The 19,041-nt window shown below is 42.4% G+C and overlaps 1 protein-coding gene across 1 annotated transcript in view; it reads right to left on the bottom strand.

Moving 5' to 3' along the window:
- DAB1 (DAB adaptor protein 1) overlaps positions 1-19,041 on the bottom strand; it is a 333,073-nt gene that overhangs the window by 15,067 nt on the left and 298,965 nt on the right. Inside the window, exons 14-17 of the mRNA XM_056814594.1 lie at positions 16,169-16,277; positions 11,433-11,981; positions 1,239-1,375; positions 389-502 (exon numbers count right to left, since the gene is read on the bottom strand). Coding sequence (XP_056670572.1) covers positions 404-502; positions 1,239-1,375; positions 11,433-11,981; positions 16,169-16,277 — 894 coding nt within the window. The 3' untranslated portion in view covers positions 389-403. The remainder of the gene's footprint in view (positions 1-388; positions 503-1,238; positions 1,376-11,432; positions 11,982-16,168; positions 16,278-19,041) is intronic.

The following is a 19,041-nucleotide window of genomic DNA, read 5'->3' as shown; positions in this document are numbered from 1 at the left end:
TGTTGGTGGAAGGACATATATGGTGGCTATAGCAAACCTTACAAGGTCACTTCCATACCTTATTGACACAGATGAAACCAAGACCATTCCATTCACAAATTTAGCCCCTCCCTTCAAGTTTTGCCTTCCCTCCCTGATCCTGGCCCAGCATGCAGACATATTTTGTGGAGAAATCACAAAAGCCCCCATCCCTCCAAACATATAGCAAATAGCAGACCATGCAGGCACTGGGCAGGCAGTCAGAAGACTTGACATGAGAAAAAATATAGGCACTGGGTGAGAAGACATGGCAGGAATAGCAGATATAGAGGAGCAGGGGTGGCAAACAGTGGTCAGAGGAGAAGCAAGCAGTCAAAGGGTGAAAGAGAAATAAAGGACAGATACCTACCCCAACCTGCGCTATCTAGCTACCGACCTCTGGACTTATATTATCACCACTGGGGTCCCCACCACTGGGCTCACCAAATGGATCACTGCTGGATGAGGCCTGAGACCCATCAGGCTAAAATATAAGAACATAACATCTTTGTTGTTGCTCTTCTCAACAGAGTCAAGTGGAAAGACAGTAGTGGAATATTATCATGCTGTGAATAAAGTTCATTGTTTAGTAAGATGAGACAAATCCAAGGAAAGAGAACATGGCCATGAATATCATTCTGTCCCCTTTTAAGTGATAAAGTGCCCAAGATTCTTAGATAATGCCTTTAGAGAAAAGAGAAAGAAGAGAACGCAGTAGGAAGGGAGGTAGAGAGGAAGGGAGGAAAAAAGGAAGGAAGAAGAGAAGGAAGGAATGAACAAATGAATGAAGGAAGGAAGGAAGAAGGCAGGAAAGAAGGAAGGAAGGAAGGAAGAGAATGAAAGGGAAGGGAAGGAGGGAGAGAGGGAGGAAAGGAGAGAGGGATCAGGGAGAGAAGAAAGGAAGGAAAGAAGAAATGAAGGAAGGAAGGTAGGGAGGGAAGGGAAGGAAGGAAAGAAGAAGGGAAAAAGGGAGGGGAAAAGGAAAGAAGGAGGGAGAGAAGGGAAAAAAGGAGGGAGACAGAGGAGAAAGTGAGGAAAAATAAAGAAAAGAAAACCCCTTTAAAAACTTTTTTTAAACTCTCTTCTTCTGGATCAGGGAGTATAAAATAAACATTTTTCTGGGAAGACCCCTTCCAATTAGAGCCAGGTCTGGCTATCCAAGAAATCTATTTTAATAGTATTTTACTGGGTGATAAAAGGTAGAGAAAAACATTACTCACAGCTTCTTGTTCTTCACTTTTGCTGGGGCTTTCAAAGCCCTCTTCAAAGATGTCATCCGTGGTGGGGTCACTGGCATGGGATGCATGGGATGCTGATGATTTAGATGGAGAACTTTGCCTGGGTGCTGGGGTTGGAGCTAGAGTGAATGTGAAAAAGGGAGCAAGTGAGTTGCATTTGGTTCCATCATAAAAGACATTTGTGGCAAGTATAGACAGTGGCTCTGGATGGAGAAGAATAGAGGGACATATAGGGAAATGAACATGATATATAAATAAAAGATACCAATAAATTTTTAATCCCTTACCCCATATTAAAATCAATACTATGGATTGGTTCCAAGAAAGAAGAGCAATAAGGACTAAGCAATGAAGACTAAGTGAATTGCCCAAGGTCACACAGCTAGGAAGTATGAAGCTAGATTTGAACCCATGACTTTCTATGTCCAGGCCTTGTTCTCTATTCACTGAATCACCCAGTTGACCGCTGATGCCAATGCATTTTTAAAGAATCAAGGGCCAAAGGTATTAAATGAGGCATTTGGAATTGCAGGGGATACTGAATCTAGATATGCAATGGTCCCCAATTTGATGGAATTTACAGATTAGCTAGAGAAATAGAACATAACCTACATCACTATAATATTCTGTAATATATGCTAAGTGCATTGGGCAGGTGTAATGGAAATATTCACTGGTGTTCCAGGGATGAAAGGTTGTGATTGACAAATGGGGAATCAAGAAAGTTAAGTCAAGACAATTAGCATTTATTAAGCAACCAATATGAGATCAGAAAGGAAGGACCAAAAATGTCTGTTTTCATGGGACAGACTATGAGCTCCTCTTTCTTTGTACCTCCAGCACTAAGCACTGGGGTTGGCACAGTGTAGGCACTTAATAGATACTGACTGACTGACTGACTGATAGTACTAGGACAGTACATTAGAAGTGAAGGGTTGGGAGGAAATCTACCTACTGAGTTCAGTTCGGTTTTGGACGTTAAGTACTGTAAATGTCTATGGTATATCTAGTGCCAGGTGTTCAATATGCAATTGGAGACAGGAGATTGCAGCTCAGAGATAGATTGGGGCTGAATAAATGAAATAGAATCATCTGCATAAAGATGATGATCGAATCCCTGGGAGTTGAGCTCACCAAGTGAAGCAATACAGAGGGAGAAAGGCAGAGGGCAGATCTTTGGGGGACACCAACAGTTTGTGGGCATGACTTGAAGACTGAGTAGGAGAGACAGAAAGGATCTGTCAGAAATGTAGGAGAACCAGGACATAGTTGTGTATGAAAACCTAGAAAGAATTAAAGCATAAAGAAGAGGGTGATCAATAGTGACAAAAGCTACATGGGGTGGGGAAAGGATGAGAATTGAGGAAAGGCCAGTAGATTTGGCAATTTAGAGTTCACTGACAACTTCAGAGATAGAATTTCCAACTGAGTGATGAGATTGGAAGCCAGACTGCAGATGGAGACTTAAAAAGCATGAGAAGAAAGGAAGTGGAGGGGTGGATTGAAAATGGCCTTCTCAAGAAGTTGAGCCATAGAAAGAAGGAAAGATATCAGATGATAGTAGACATGGATACATCATAATTTTTTTTGAGGACAGGAGAAACCTGAGAATATTTGTAAGCAGGAGGGAAGGAGCCAATAGTCAGGGAAAGAATGAAGATAAATGAGAAAGAGAGAGAGAGAGAGAGAGAGGAGATAACAGAGGGTGCAATCTACTAGAGAAGATAGGATGAAATGGGATCACTTGTGCATGACCAGGAGTCTTGCCTTTTCCTGTGACAGAAAATGAAGGAGGAGATAGTGGGGGAAGGCATCTGAGTGATATGAAATGATGAGAGAGTGAAAGGAAGCACTCAGCAAATGGCCATATTTTTTTCATTGAAATATGAGGTGAGGTTCTTAGTGGAAATGGAGGAGGGAGAAGGAACCATGGGATGTCTGAGGAGGAACAAAATGGTTTGTTATAGCCACTGTGGTGAATGGAATAGTGAATCAATTAGAAACGTATAAAAGGAATACCTTGCTGCAGGGAGGGCCCTTTTGAGAGCCTGTAATATAAATTTATACTAGACTCAGTCAACACAATTCTGTGATTTTCTCCAGCTTTGTGCAGCAAGCTGAGAACAGGACTGAAGGCAAGGAAGGATGGAAGCAATCTAGGGCAGTTGTCAATAGAATGAGGGGAAGAGATTAGAGAAGAGGGGCAGTGTAATCTTCAACTAATTCAACAAAAATTCAAAATGGGGAAAGGAAGAGAGTATGTCCAAAATAGAGGTGATGACTTTGAAAGAACTAAGCAATAATAGGTTTAGGAGTGATGGCAAAGAAAGAACAGAATTAGAGGTTGCAAGACAGAAGAAGATACAGAATGGCAATAAATCCTGGTCAGAGAAGGAATTTTTTGAGCATGAATGCAGAACATTTGTGGGTAATGATAAGACCAACAGTATGACCATCTCTATATATAGCTGGGATGGGGGAAGTTGATCATGGGGAATGGGTAAGTTGAGGAATTGGGAAGTTAGTGTGTTTGAGAACCAGTAGGAAGGTAGAGAATGGAGCTAAATGAGAAAGTAGGGATAATAGAGGGGGGAATCTGCTGGAGGGGATAGGAGGGAATGGGGCAATTTATGCATGCCAAGGGGTTTGCCTTGGCAAGGAGAAGGGCTATATTTTCATGTAATAGTAGAGTCAAGCAAGAAATAGGGGAAGAAGGCATCTGAGTGATGTGAAATCACTATATATGTTGAAGTCAGTCCAAAAGCATTTATTAAGCACCTGCTATGTTCCAGCATTGCACTAAGCACTGAGGACACAGGAAAACAAGAGAGTCTTTCTTCTTGAGTTCTCAGACTAGAGCAGAAGTGGAGAAGAAGGCAATAATCTCAGATTTGCCGTCACAGTGTAGCTGTTCTGCAGTATTGGGCATTTCCCACAGAAGACAGCACAGTCAGAAGGATTTGTCATCTGTTGAGGTCATATGGACCCCAAGGTCTTCCCAGATCAGAGCTTTTCAGATTCTGAGGCTTGGGATTTAAAGGAGTAGGAGGAATTCATCAGGTAAAGAGGGCTCAGAGGATCTTCCTGACAGAGAGAACTAAATCCTAGCATTTTAGAGTTGAGAGGGATCTTGGTGACTACTGAGACCAAGTCACAGGTGGGGGAAAAATTATTGTACCATAAGTTTTCTCTGATAAAGGCCTCACTTATCAAATAGAGAGAAGGCCAAATCAAATTTATAAGAATATGAGTCATTCCCCAAATGCTAAAAGGTTAAAGGATACATACAGGTAGTTTTTAAAAGACGAAATTAAATTTATCTGTAGTTATATTAAAAATGCTCTAAATTACTATAGATTAGGGAGATACAAATTCAAACAACTCTGAGTTACCTTCTTACACCTATCAGAAATAGTAAATGCTGGTATACTAATAAATTGTGGGAGGAATTGTGAACTGGTCCAACCATTCTGAAGAACAATTTGAAACAATTCTCAGAGCTATAAAACTGGGCATACCCTTTGAACCAGCAGTGCCATTGCTAGGTTTGTATCCCAAAGTGATCAAAGGAAAAGGACTTGTACTAAATCCCACTTAACCCCCATTGCTTGGCCCTTACTACTTTCTTGCCTTGGAACCAATACATAGTATTGATTCTAAGGGAAGGAAAGGGTTTAAAAATAATATATATATATATATATATATATATATATATATATATATATATATATCTTTTTGTTGTTGATAATTTAAAAAGGAAAGAAACTGGGTATACTACTGCGTATGTACTACACTATTTTTAGCATTTCTTTTTTGTGGTGGCAAATATTGAAATTTGAGAGGATGCCCATCATTTGGGGCATGATTAGATAAATTGTGGTATATGATTTGTGATGGAATATTATTGTGCTATAAGAAATGATGAGGTGAAATCATCACAAGACCTCTATGAATTGATGCAAAGTGAAAGGAGAAGAACCAGGAAATAGATCATTGTGTACAGTCACAGCAATGTTGCAATAATGACCAACTGTGAAAGACTCGGCTGTTCTGATCAATACATTGCTCCAAGGAAGTATCCACTTCCAGAGAGAACTGATACACTCTGAATGCCAAAAGAAGTGAAATCTTTTCTCTTTTTTTGCTATTTCATTTTTTTTTTATGACTTGGCCAATACAGCAATATGTTTTACATGGCTTCACATGTATAATTAATATAATTTTCCTTGCCTTCTCAGTGAGTGGCAAAGGGGTGGGAGGGAGGGAGAGAATCTGGAACTCTATTTAAAAAGAAAAGAATGTAAAAAATAAATAACAGGGGGAAATCTGGGTGGTTCCATGGATGGAGAGGTCTTGAGTTCGAATTAGAACTCAGACATTTCCTAGTTGTGTGACCCTGGGGACCTCATTTAACCTCTATTGCTCGGCTCTTGCCACTCCTGCCTTGGAACTAATACTATGATTAATTCTAAGATGGAAGATAAAGATTAAAAAAATAATAGTTTTTTGGTTGTTAATTTAAAAAAGGAAAAAACAACTGTGGTTTCTCTGCCCAGTGCTTTCACTGCTCTCACAGACAGCCTTTCCTTACAGCTCTAGAGTTCTGGACAGTGGCTGCCCATTAGCAAGCACTTGATCAATACCTGTTTTCTGACTCACCAAATCTATCTATTATACCCTGTTGATTGTGCGGCCAAAGAACTGACTACAGAGCGTGAAAAACTGAAGGCTCTTATTCAGGGTAGGAATCAGGACTAGATTTTAGGGGACATGATGGCTTTCCAAAAAGGGAAAAAAAAAACAGAAAATGGGTCTAACCATATACCCCCAGATGGCTCCCAGTTACACAGATGGCAAAGCTATAATGCTGAACAGTATTTGCTACTTCTTCCCCCCACTCCACCCTCCATCTTTGGACTGAAACAAGAACACCCTCTGAAACTCTCCTCTTCATTCATCACTTTCCAATTGGCAGCCAGCATGGGAGGCATGCACAAGGCAGCTGCTGGAGGAATGGATTCCATGACTTCAGAATTACAGTGGCTCACTTTAACTTAGCACTTTACAAGGCATGTTCCTCACAAGGGCCCCATGAGGGAGGGAGGAAGGGAGGGAGAGTCTTCCCATCCTCGCTTCATAGATAGACACGCTGGGGCTCAGGGGAGGGAAGGAATCAATTGTCTACTGACAGGACCCTGAGGAAATCACTTCTCTGAGCCTCAGTTTCCTCAAATGTCAAGTGAGGTAGAACTAGATGGTTTCTGAGGTCCTATCAGATCTAGATCAATGATTATATGATAAACTTATACCTCAGTTTCCTCATCTGTAGAATGAGGTGATTGGACTGTATACCTGAAGACCTTTCCAGAATCCTATGAGCATTTCCACAGTCGTGCATGCACACACACACACACACACACACACACACACACACACACACACTAAATATCCAAGGTGGGACTCAAGGGAAGCCAATCTCCCTCCAAATCCAGGTAGATTTCCCATCTTCCTGTTCCTGGATATTTCAATTTTTATTGACTTTCTGCTGTCTCCTCCATCAGAATATAAGATCCTTGGACAAAAGGATTCTTTAAGATTTCAAACTTGTATTCTCAGTGTCAAGTAGGCACAGAGCCTGAAACCCACTGGGCACTTACGCCATACTTGTCTATGGATCGAATGTAAGTGGAGTGTCTGTCATGGGATGAGGCACAGTTCTAGAGTGCAGAATGCTGGACTTGAAGCCTGGAGAACCTTGGCTCAAATGCCACCTGTGACACTACCCATCTGACTCCCAGCAAATCATTTAACCTTCTGCCTCAGTTTTCTCAATTGTAAAATGAAGGGTTTGGGCTTCATGACCTAGAAGATCCCTTCCAGCTCAAAATCTATGAACACATAAACCATTTCATTCAAACCATGGTCTCAATTTCCCAGTCTGTAAAATGAGTGAAATACATATCTCATGGAGTTATTGTGAGCATCACATGAAATCATGTATGCAAAGAGATTTGCAAATGTTGTCGTTTAAAGTGAGGCAGGTTGGTAGAGCAGTGGATAGAGCAGTGGGCCTGGCCTCAAGAAGAGGCCTGTCCAACCTGTCCTCAGATGCTGACTAGCTGGGTGACCCTGGGCAAGTCATTCAACTGCCTTAAACCTCAGTTTCCTCAACTGTTAAATGGGGAAAATAATATCACCAACCTGTCAGGGTTATTGTGAGGATCAATGGAGATGGGATTTATAAGTGCTTTGTAATCACCAAGCACTCTATAAATGCTAACTGTTATTGTCCTTACTCCAGTTATCCACACATAGCTGTAGAGATATAACCTAATGCTCATTTTCTGGGTTCCTTGGCAAATCCTCGGAGACAGGACCATCGTTGCTGTTGTTTGTTGTTATATTTGGATGGGAAGGAGCCTCATCCTTCAAATAAATTCTTTTAACACTGTGTACCACAAAGAGTAGGCGCTTAGTAATGGTTATAAAAAAGTACTCAAATAGCTGCGAGGTGAATGGTCACTGCTACACTGAATTACTCATTCTTCTATAGTTTGAAAATTCACTTAAATGTCATGTTGTAGAACAGGTTTTTATCAGACTGACAGACAGAGAGATATAGAGACAGAGACAAAGAAAGAGAGACAGAGACAGGGAGAGAGACAGAGAGAAGCTTGTTTATTCATGGCAGTTCCTCTTTCCCTGATTTATGATCCTCATTTTCCCTTCCCCTCCTCTTCACTATCTTCAATGCAGCCCTAAATAGGAGGCTGGCAGGGTCATTTGCAATTACAAGGCCATCTCCACCATGCAGCCTTCTATCATTCATCGCCACAGATAACAAATCTAGGGCTGAAAAAGAAGCTCTGATGCCATCTAGCCCAGATTAGAAGGAAACAGGCCCAGGGAGAGGAAGGGTCTTGCCTAAGGTCACACAGCTAATCAGAGAGGGAATGTGAGTTGGTCTTCAGAGGAAATATACTCATCCTATGGTACCATGCTCTACCTGGTCATAATTAAGCTCTTTCCTAAGAGTTCCCATACCACTTTGTATACTTCACAGGATAATAGATGGAAAGGGGCTAAGAGGACATTTAAATCAACCTCCTCTATTTCCGGTGAGGAAACTGAGGCCCAGAGAGTTGAAGAGATGACCAGCTCAAAAGTCATACAAGTAAGAACATGGGATTTTAGATGGAGAATCAGGAGATTCTTGGAGGCTCTCTGGTTCAACTTCCTCATTTTATAGATGAAGACCCTAAGGACCAAAGGCTTCAGTGACCCAAGGTCATATAGGTATTCAGCTTAGTTTTGTCTGACTCTTCATGATGGCATTTTGGGTTTTCTTGGCAGAGATCCTGAAGTGGTTTGCCATTTCCTTCTCCAGCTCATTTTTCAGAGGTGGAAACTTAGACAAATTAGGCTAAGTGACTTGGACAGGGTCATCCAGATCATAAATGCTGGTGGCCAGATTTAAAATCAGGATGATGAGTCTTCCAGACTCCAAGTCCAGAGCTCTATCCACTGTGTCACATGACAAATCCAGAATTTGAAACTCTAAGTCCTTCCATGCTATCTCATTTGTCATACTCATTTCTAATTAGCTTTCAATCCATTTATTTGCATTCATGAAATTTCTAGTCTTTACTAGGTAAGTAAGATAGTTTCTGCTCTCTGGGACCTTCAACCTACAACGTTCCTCTGTATATGTGAGAGGGAGAATGGAAGAGTGGAGAGAAAAATGAACTTGGAGGTAGGAACATTGAGTTTGAATCCTCAACCTGATGCTTACAGGTTCAGTGGCCAAGGAGGCATGTCACTTTACCATTCTTGTGCCTCAGTTCCCCAATTTGTAGAATAGGCCTTATGATGGGTGCTTTATCATCTGCACCCTCTCTCCCCCTATATGACTATTATTCTCCTCCATGAACTCTACATTCCAGCTCATCCTGGTATCCTCACTGTTTTGCACAAATAATCCATTTCCCATCTCTTATCCTTTGCACTTGCTATTGCTGATACCTGGCATGCTCTTCCTTCTCAGTTTCTCTTTGTAATCCTACTTCCCACATTGCCAAAGCCTTCTTGACTTCCACTCTATTAACCAGCAGGGAGGCAAGATTCTGCATTGCAAAGACCACTGGCTCTGGGGTCTCAGAATTCTGGCTTCAAACCTGACTTCCAGTCCTGTCTGTCAAAGCCTGGAAAACCATTTATCTTCTTTGGCCCACACTATACTTATTTGTAAAAAGGAAGGGTTTAGACTAGATGGATGGCTTCTGAGGGCCCCAAACCCTTCCCTTTCCTCATTTTCCTTTCATTGTCAAGTCTCACCATTCTTCTCATCACTCAGGTCCCCCCACTCTTTGTGCCATCCTCGACTCCTTACATAACATGTTCCGCATATCTAGTCTTGTGATTAAAAAAAAAAACCCTACCTTCTGTCTTAGAATCAATATTATGTATTTATTCCAAGGCAGAAGAATGGTAAGGCAATGGGGGTTAAGTGACTTATCCAGGGTCACACAGATGGGAAGTTTCTGAGACCAGATTTGAACCTAGGACCTCCCATCTCTAGGTCTGGCTCTCAATCCACTGAGAGCCACCCAGCTGTCCCCTAGTTTTGTCATTTTAACATTTAATTTCATGAAATTAAATTAATTTCTACAAATACAGTGCTTAGCATGGTGTCTGACATGTAGTTGGTTGATATTCAACTTTTGTTGTACTCAAAGAGGTCCAAGATGATAGGAGGGGAGATCTTTTCACTCATGCACAAATTGGATTTAAGTGAAGCAGAATTACACAAAGTTATCAGCCTCACTCTCTCTTCCAGAGTCATCCAAGGCCACTGGAAGGTACATGTCTTTTCTTGGCATATAGTGGGTGCTTAATACAAGTTGGAAGACTAGGCAGTTGATTGATCCCTTTCTTTCCCCTTACATAATCACCATCACTCTGGGATGGGTCCTCATAGTAGCCTCCTAATTGTTCTCTGATTGCAGATCTCTCTCAGCTCCAATCCATTCTCCAGTGTGTTTCCAAAATCTTAAGTCTGATTATACCATCCTTTTACTGAATATCCTTAATGAATTCTAGTGCCTCACCCATACTCCCAAAAATCAAATCCTCAGTCTGGCATTTAAAATCCATCATAGCCATACCCCACCTTTACCTCTTCAGTCAGTTTCCACCTCATTTTCAGTCTCTGCCACGCTGCCCCACCACCATAATATCTGATCCAGTGATCCTGGCCTCCTTACTATAATTTACATGACATGTTCCATCTCCTGACTCCAGGAGTTTCTCAGACTGTCTCCCATGCCTGGAATGCTTGCCCTCCTTACCTCCATCTCCTGCTTTTCCTGGCTTTCTTCAAGACTCAGTTTAAATTTCATCTTCTGCAAGAAACTGACCCCTCCCTCCTCCTGATCCACCCTCTAACTGTACTCATACAGTGGATCATGGCCAAGTTGAGAAGGAAATGGATCTCATTTTTGGGTAAGAAATCTTTGTATTCTGTTTCTCCTTGGGCAAAATGGTGTTTCACTGATTATGAAATACTTAAAAAAATTAAAAATATATAGTTCACAAAGTTTATTAATAATCATTAGAAATAAAGGAATAAAGGGGTAATTACCTAACGAAATAGAACCATGTGAATAGACTCTCTTGCCTGTTTAAAAAGACCGTTGGCCACTGCTGCCATTACAGGAAGGAAGAAGAGAGAGATGGAAATACCCAGAATTTATATCCTGCCTACATCAGCACATAATGACAGGAGGAGAGTAGGGTGCTGGGAATTGTAGTTTTAGGATACAGAAATTAATGACACACCTCCACCTCCATTGTCTATATTTTATATGTGCACGGTTGTTTCTATGTTTCTCCTACTGAAATGTCAGCTATTTGAAGGCAAGGACTAAGTTTTTCGCCTTTTTTAATGATCTCTTAGCATCTACCTACACCGAGCATCTTCCCTGGTGCTTTTCACACTGTAGTCTCTTTGAAATGTATGCTATATTATATGGGTTTAGTAGGCTAAAAATTTAAAAAAAGGTCACCATCAATCAATCAATCAATCAACCAATCAGGAGGCACCGAGGTCTGTTGATGCTCTCTGGACAGCTGGATTCCCTTCCCCAGAGGTGCAAGATGGCAGGGGGCACTACTCACGTGAGTTTGTCGATGGTGTTGTTGAAGTCACGGGGGTCAAGTTCAGTTGTGAGATGTCAAAGTCATCACAGTCATCTGTATCCTGTGCCACCCCGACTTTGTTGAAGTAACTGGAGAAGGCCTCTGAGGTACAACTGAGGGAAGGCTGGTCAGGTTTCCGGGAGGGCACCGGGGGAGGTGGGACCATCTGGAAATCTTTAAACATTTCTTTTCCCATTTTCTGCCGGGGCCTGTCTGTCTGGGGACTCGATCGGGTGGAATCGCTGGTGGTAGGGATGGCAGCGAGGGGAGCGAGGGCACCTTGAAACATGGCAGCCGGTAAAGGCATCACAGTTTGTGTTGGCATGAAGGCGGTGGGCGGGAACTGACCAGCTACAGATGGCCATGGCTGCTGGGGGGCAGGGAAGATGCCTGGCTGGCCCCATGCTATTGGCTGACCCCCTGGCATCACCTGAGCCACTGGCGGCGGAGCACCCATGGCGATTTGCTGTTGAACAAGGGGCTGCTGCCCCCAGAATGAGGGAAGGACAGCGCCCATGGCAACGTAACCTAAGAGAATGGGGCAGGGGGCCAGAGAATATGGTTAGTCAGAGCACATTTATAGAAATAAGCCATTCTAGACAACAACAACAACAATAACAATGAAAATAATTCTAATGACCCTGAGCAAGTCACTTGAACTTTCTTCCAGTTCTCTAATCAGTTTTCTAATACTATGATTTGAAGAAGGTGCCTATTGGCATTGGTGGATGAAATTCTTCATCCAGGGATTCCTTATGTCACAGTCTAGTCTCAAGGGCTTCCACTCTGGGAGGTAGGGATTAAGTTCTATTATGGCTATTTTATACAAGAGGAAACTGAGACCCTCAAAGGGGACTGCTTCTCTCTCGGTCCCAGTGCGAACAGGTGGAGGGGCTGAGGCTCAATCCCTGGTCTTCTGATCTGAGGCCAGCTCTCCTTGCACCATGCCCTGGAATGATCAGTTGGTCCTTGTTCCATGTGCTGGAATGAGCAGGCAGAGCATGGACAAAAGGCTTCTCCCAGCAGAAACTGAGCAATAACATGAGCATTTTCAAGCAGGCATTTAAACTGCAAGAATTATCCACAGTGCGCGAGTTGCTGATCTTACGGGGGCTTGTTTTTCCCCTTCCTTTCATTCTTTTCTTCCTCTTCTTCGTCAACTGGGCCTGACAGATGGGTTGAGCACATTTTTCTGGAGAGAGCTATTAACATGTCTCCCTGGCGCTGTGCCATCTGCTGAGAGCATAGTATTTGGGGAGGGGGAAGGGGGATGGAAGCTTGGAATCACAGTTGGGATCACAGGGAAACCAGTTAGTCTGTCTGTGCATTTGAAGAGCTCTCAGTCCCATTTCCTTCCTGGGAAGGTCCTGAGCATAGAATACCACCCAGGGACTCTGGCTTTTGAGCTACTATGTTTCTATGTAGTCTGGGGGGAAAGCTCAACTTGGATCTTGACAAATCATGTGAGAAGGCTGAAACTGGTGTGGGTTTGCCTAGGAACTATTTACCAGCTTATTAACAGTTTAATTAGGAGTATGCATTAGGGGAGAGCTAACCCTGCATGGCATCTCTTTAGACCACAGAACACTGATCAATCAAAAGTTATCTGCATCTGGACGTGGAAGGAGATGATGGCCTAAGGCGTTCCTCTAAATTCTGGTTTCTTGTAACTCTCTTCATTTGGGTATAGGGAAATGTATAAAAATTCTGGGGGAAGTAGCGAAGAATTGGGGTGGCATAATAGATGCTCATTGACTGCGAAACAGTAAATATGAAATATTTAGAGAAATATTGGAAGGTTTGTCTGAACTGATGCCAAGTCAAGGAGGTAGAACTAGGAAAACAATGTACATAAGGGCAGCAACAATGTAAAAGAATCCCACAGTGTTAACAATAGAAGTGAAAGGGAGTACTTTAATGAAAGGCAAATGTTTGGCCCCAGAAAATCAAGCCATGAGAATGCACCTTTCTCCATGCTTTGCAAAGGTTGATTACTTTGGGTGCAAAGAACTATAGCTCACTTTTAATGAAAAAAAAGTATAGCTCGCTAGATAGATAGATAGGGGGGTAGTTCGAAGGGGAGAAAACCACAGTCCTCTTTAATATATTCCCTGATGGATTAGAAGTGATTTTATATTTAAGGGAAAAGAATGTATCATTTGAGCAACTGTATTGATATTTGAAAGGCTGGCTGAAGGTAAATGCTTTCTATCAAGAAAAAATGGGTGGACTTCCAAGTAGCTAACACTGTTTTGTAGTACTGGGAGGTTATAAAAGGTTAGTGCTTCTCCTAGGGAAATACTCCAAGAAGGCCATTTCCTGTCACAGTAACACTTCCTGGCATAGCAAAGAACTGGGCACAAAAGTGGGTACTCATTGACTGGGGTATGGTTGAACGAACTTTTGTATATGCATGAGATGGAATAATAATGTTATCCTAATAAATAAAGACTAGGAAGAGTTCAGAGGAAAATAGAAAACTTACATGAATATATGAAAAGGAGCATAAGCAGAACCAGGAAAACAATCTACCCAGAGAAGATAACAATGCAAATGGAAAGAACTAAAAATATAACCTGCGTTTTGTGCAATTATAATGACTAATTCTGGCCCTAAGAAGAAAGGACAGGATGCCCTTCTCTCCTTTTTTTTTTTCAGAGCTGGGGGAATATGAGTATGCACTATTGCATACACTGTCATAATTGAATGATGCTGCTGACTCGTTTTTCTGTACTGTTTTTCTCTTTCTTCCTTCATCCCTTCTTCCCTTTCTATTTTCCTTCCTTCTTTCCCTTCTTTCCTCCCTTCCTTTTCACTTTTTTCTTTTTCTCTCTGTCCCTCTCTCTCCCTCTCCCTCAATTTCTCTCTTTCCCTCTCCCTCAATATTTCTCTCTTTCCCTCAATCACTCTCTCCCCCTCTCTTTTCCTCTCCCTCTTCCTCTCTCCCTCTCCCTCAATCTCTCTCTCTCTCTCCTCTCTTTCCCTTTCCCTCTCTCCCTCCCTCCCCCTCCTTTCTCTGACTTTGTGTAATGTGGCATGACTGCTTCATTTGATAAATGAAGATAAACTGAGGCCCAGAAAGAGATGGCTAATCCAATGTTAACCATGCAGGAGGTGCAAAGCAGATACAGTTGAAGCTCAGGTCTGGGCTTGCTAACCATTGGAGCTACCCCCAAGTGGAAGAGGAGGACCGACTCATAGGATGCTCATTCTCAGTGGTGGTCTTCCAGCAGAAGCTGATTGATGGACGGCTTCCTAAGGAGGCAGTTTGGAGGATTTTGTTCAATCCCTGGTGGGCCTTGGGATGCCCCCAAGTCAGATCTGGGCCCCCAAAGTATCTCTATCCCCAGCTTTCCTTATGCTCCTGGAGGGTACCAGAGTAGCTTCGGTCTATTTTATGCACTTCTTATCCTTCCTATTCAATCCTAAGCTTCTTAATATTTATAGAATTGGGCTTTGTGTCTCCTCATAAAGGCATTAAAGGGAAACTATAGGAGAATGAAGGCTTTGGGGCTGTCTTCCTCTTTTTCTAAGGGGGAGCATTCCCAGCTTTGGTCAAAGGTCCCCCCCCTTCCAGCTTTTCTTCAAAAGACTTTCCTTTGAAATATTCTTTACTGTATTGAAATGCAAATGAAAGGTTAGCTGAGGAAAGAGGACTCAGAGCCCTTTGGAGAAGCAGAAAAGCAACTAGAAGAAGTCTGAATCACCAAAAGTGAGAAAATAAAACAGAGGATGTCAGAGCTGGGAGGGCCTTAGAGAAGGGAAGATCAGAGCTAGGAGGAAGCTTAGAACAGGGGATGCCCGGCTGGGAGGGGCCTCCGAACTGGGGATGTCAAAACTGAGAGAACTTTTAAATAGATGGTTCAAAATGGGAAGGTCTTTGCAACAATATTAAAATAGAGCTGAAAGTTTTTTTTAAAACCCTCACCTTACTTCTTGGAGTCAGTACTGTGTATTGTTTCCAAGGCAGAAGAGTGGTAAGGGCTAGGCAATGGGGGTTAAGTGACTTGCCCAGGGTCACCCAGCTGGGAAGTGTCTGAGGCCAGATTGGAATCTAGAACCTCCTGTCTCTAGGCCTGGCTGTAAAGATGAAGTGGAACTTTGAGCTCATTTATTATTCCAACTCTCTTATTGGACAAAAACTGAGGCCCGGGAGATTTGCCTGAAGTTAAGGCAGTAGTGCCAGGGGTTGCATTTGAACCCAGGTCCTCTGACTCCAGGGGCACAGTACTCTTCTTACTCTCCTCCCTGAGCCTCCCTAGACTTTGAAGAGTCGGAGGGACATCAGGACATTTAATGCTAGAGGAGAGATTGGTGGAGCTGGAAGGGACCTCTAAAGGAGTTATTTTATAGAAGAAAGATAGGAAAGACAATGACTGGCCTTCCCCTCCCCTGCCTCTCCAGCTCCTCAGTGACCTGCCAGAGCAGAAGGCAAGTTCTTTAGATCAGTGATGGCCAACTGAAATGGAAATGGGGCCCCCAATCCACACTCCAGGCTCCCCAGGGGGCTGCATATTGACAGAGCTTAGAACATAATACACCTGTGTTTTAATGTGTTTTTACTCATTTTTTAAACTGTTCTGCCATTATATTTGAATCTGGCTCAGGCTGAATTGGGGCTGTTGGGGGTGGCAGAGAGGCTGTGCCTGCCAGTGGTGGGTTTCGCCTGGGAGTGGGGGCTGAGACATGGACAGCAGGCAGACATTTATCCTTACCTGAGGGTACAGCAGTACTGCTGAAAGGTACAGGACCAAACAGTTCTGCACTAGAGGGGAGTGTCTGAGATGAAGACGGGATAAAGGCATCACCTGGAGTGGCAGGAGTCTGGAGAAGAGAAAGGAGTCAGACACCATATGGAAGGAGGACCTAAATCTACAAAATGGCTGGATGGTGGCTCCCACTTTGTTCACCTTTAAAAGTCAAAACCAGATGAGTGATATGTGTGTCCTGGGCTGATTTATCTCTGAGCAAAGCAATTTACTAACAATCTTGGGAATCATAGGAGGTTTGACTGGCAGAGTTACAGCAGAGGACCTGAGTTCAAATCCCACCTCTGACACCTACTAGTCATGAGATCTTGAGCAAAATCATTTCTCTCTAAACCTGTAAAATGAAGACCTCAAAGGCCCCCTGCTGACTGAAGTTGATGCTTCCATAAGTTAAAGCTAAAAGGGAGACTATGAAGTCTATTCTCTCATTTTACAGATAAGGATTCTGAGGGTAAGTGGACTTTCTCCATAATCATGAGAAGGTAAAGAGAAGAACCACGAGTCAAATCCAAGGCTTTTGTCTCTAAACATGGTGCTCTGTCAACTATAGTGGAGGACTATATTTCTCCTATTTAGTAGAGCTTTAGTCCTATGGACTCTGGACCTAATTTGAGTTCTCAGCTCAACCTTCTGACCCCTTGGTTCCACTCTCATTGCCTCATTTCCATCCTCGCTGGCATTTCAGAACTCCTGGAATCTTAAGTCCCTCCTAAAACTTGTGGAGGAATTCTTAAGATTCTCTTTGTCTCCATCAACCTTCTTCAACCCAATTTCATGGTCAGAATTGCCCAAATCCTCCCCTGGTCAGGCTCCTTCATAGGGCTTCTTCATTAGGGTATGTAGAGGCTAAATCATCATGTGAAGTCATGGGCACAAAAGTCGAGAGAGAGAGAATTACTTTTTAATCCATTAATTTTCCCTTCTACTAACATACCAGGGAATATGAGTGAGCAATTGCTCTAATGTACCTTTATAAGGATTTTTGGTTTGCCAAATAGGGGGAAAAAAGGATTATCACACCAAACATCCTTGATAAAACAAACACACCTTTATCCTTGATAAAACAAAAATGTATAGTTGAAAAAAATGTTATTGTCAAGATGAAAATGATAATAATTAGGTACCATTTATATAGCCTTTCAAGGTCTGGAGAGTGCTTTATAAGGTCAAAGAGAGCTAATTTTGTTTTATCCTCATAATAACACTGGGAGGATGGTCTTATCCCCAATTTATAGATGCGGAAACACACCTAGTAATTGTCTGAGGATAGGCTTGAACTCAGGTCTTCTGGACTCCAGATTCAGTGCTCTATCCCCTGGGCAATTTAGCCTGGGGTTGATATTGGGGGTGATCTTCACTGGTTTTAAATATCTGAATTGCTGACTGAAAATGACTGAGCTAGGAGCAATGTGTTGGAAGCACAGGCTCCATATTAAGTTCCTTACATGTAGAGTTGGCTGAACATTGAAAGGACTGCCTATGATGGTCATGGATTTCCCATCCTTGGGCCTATCCAATCTCTGCCTGGCTGACCATTTGGGGTGATGTTGTTGAAGGTGTCCTTGATTTTCAGAGGTTAGAGGACATCTCCTCTGAGGTATCATTGAACCCTAAGAAAAAAGGAGCAGGGTTCCAATGTCATAGTATTAGTTCCATTTCTTCTACAAAGGAAGCTGTACTGTCCAATGTCACTTGAGCTCACTTCCATCAAGTGTCTGGAGCTGTGCAGCTGGCTCTGGACTTCGCCCCTGGCATCGGTGGCTGAAAGAGCCTGGCACCATCTGTGCTCAGTAAAGAGGTCATCACCCTTTCTCTCTGATGCACATCTGGCCAATGACCCATGGCAATGATGCCTCTGGCTTGGAGTACTGCACTAGGCCCTGCAGGAGGCTGGCCCTGAAGACCTCCTAGCAACATCAGCTGCACCAGTGAGGAAAGCTTTAGATGAATCACTTCTAGGGTTATTAGGGCTCCCCAGGAGTCTGGTATACATAAAATTATGCCAGTGTTTGGATTCACAGATTTCCAAAGCCATTCCTATCAATACCTCCTTCCTCATGATTAATAATTTGTTTTTAATTAATTTCTTTTACTATGCTTACTTGGTACAAGGAATTGGTTTTCATTTCTTTTTTTTTTAATTTGTTGTGGGGACAGGCTAGAGAGGGAGAAGATGCATGCTTGTTAATGTAAAAAAAAAACAATTTGAAAGATCATCTAATTAATCAACAATCATTCATTAAGTACTTGATGAGAGCCAGGTCCAGGGATAGGCATCAAAGCTGCAAAGACAAAAGTGAAGCATTTCTTTCCCAAAAGAAGTTTACAATTAAGTCAACAATCTACTCTATGAATTTTGGGGGATACAAGGAAAGGCAAAGCAAAAACAAAATATCAACAACAACAACAACAACAAATACCCAATTGCTGCTCTTGGAAAGTTAGTCTAGTGGGGGAAATGCAAACAAGATCTAGACAATGAGTAGCTATTTCTTTTACTCTTTCTCAGTATTATAGGATCAATATCTATCTCTCCATTCATCTATCTATCTCTCCATTCTTCTATCTATCTATCTATCTATCTATCTATCTATCTATCTATTATCCATCCCTCTATCTCTCTGTCCATCTATCTATCCATCTATCTATCCACATCCATCCATCTTTCTTCTTCCTTCCTTCCTTCCTTCCTTCCTTCCTTCCTTCCTTCCTTCCTTCCTTCCTTCCTTCCTTCCTTCCTTCCTTCCTTCCTTTCTTTCTTTCTTTCTTTCTTTCTTTCTTTCTTTCTTTCTTTCTTTCTTTCTTTCTTTCTTTCTTTC

The sequence above is a fragment of the Monodelphis domestica genome, chromosome 2 (genome assembly GCF_027887165.1).
Source record: "Monodelphis domestica isolate mMonDom1 chromosome 2, mMonDom1.pri, whole genome shotgun sequence".
Classification (NCBI taxonomy): Eukaryota; Metazoa; Chordata; class Mammalia; order Didelphimorphia; family Didelphidae; genus Monodelphis; species Monodelphis domestica.
This window is presented reverse-complemented; position numbering and strand designations above follow the sequence as displayed.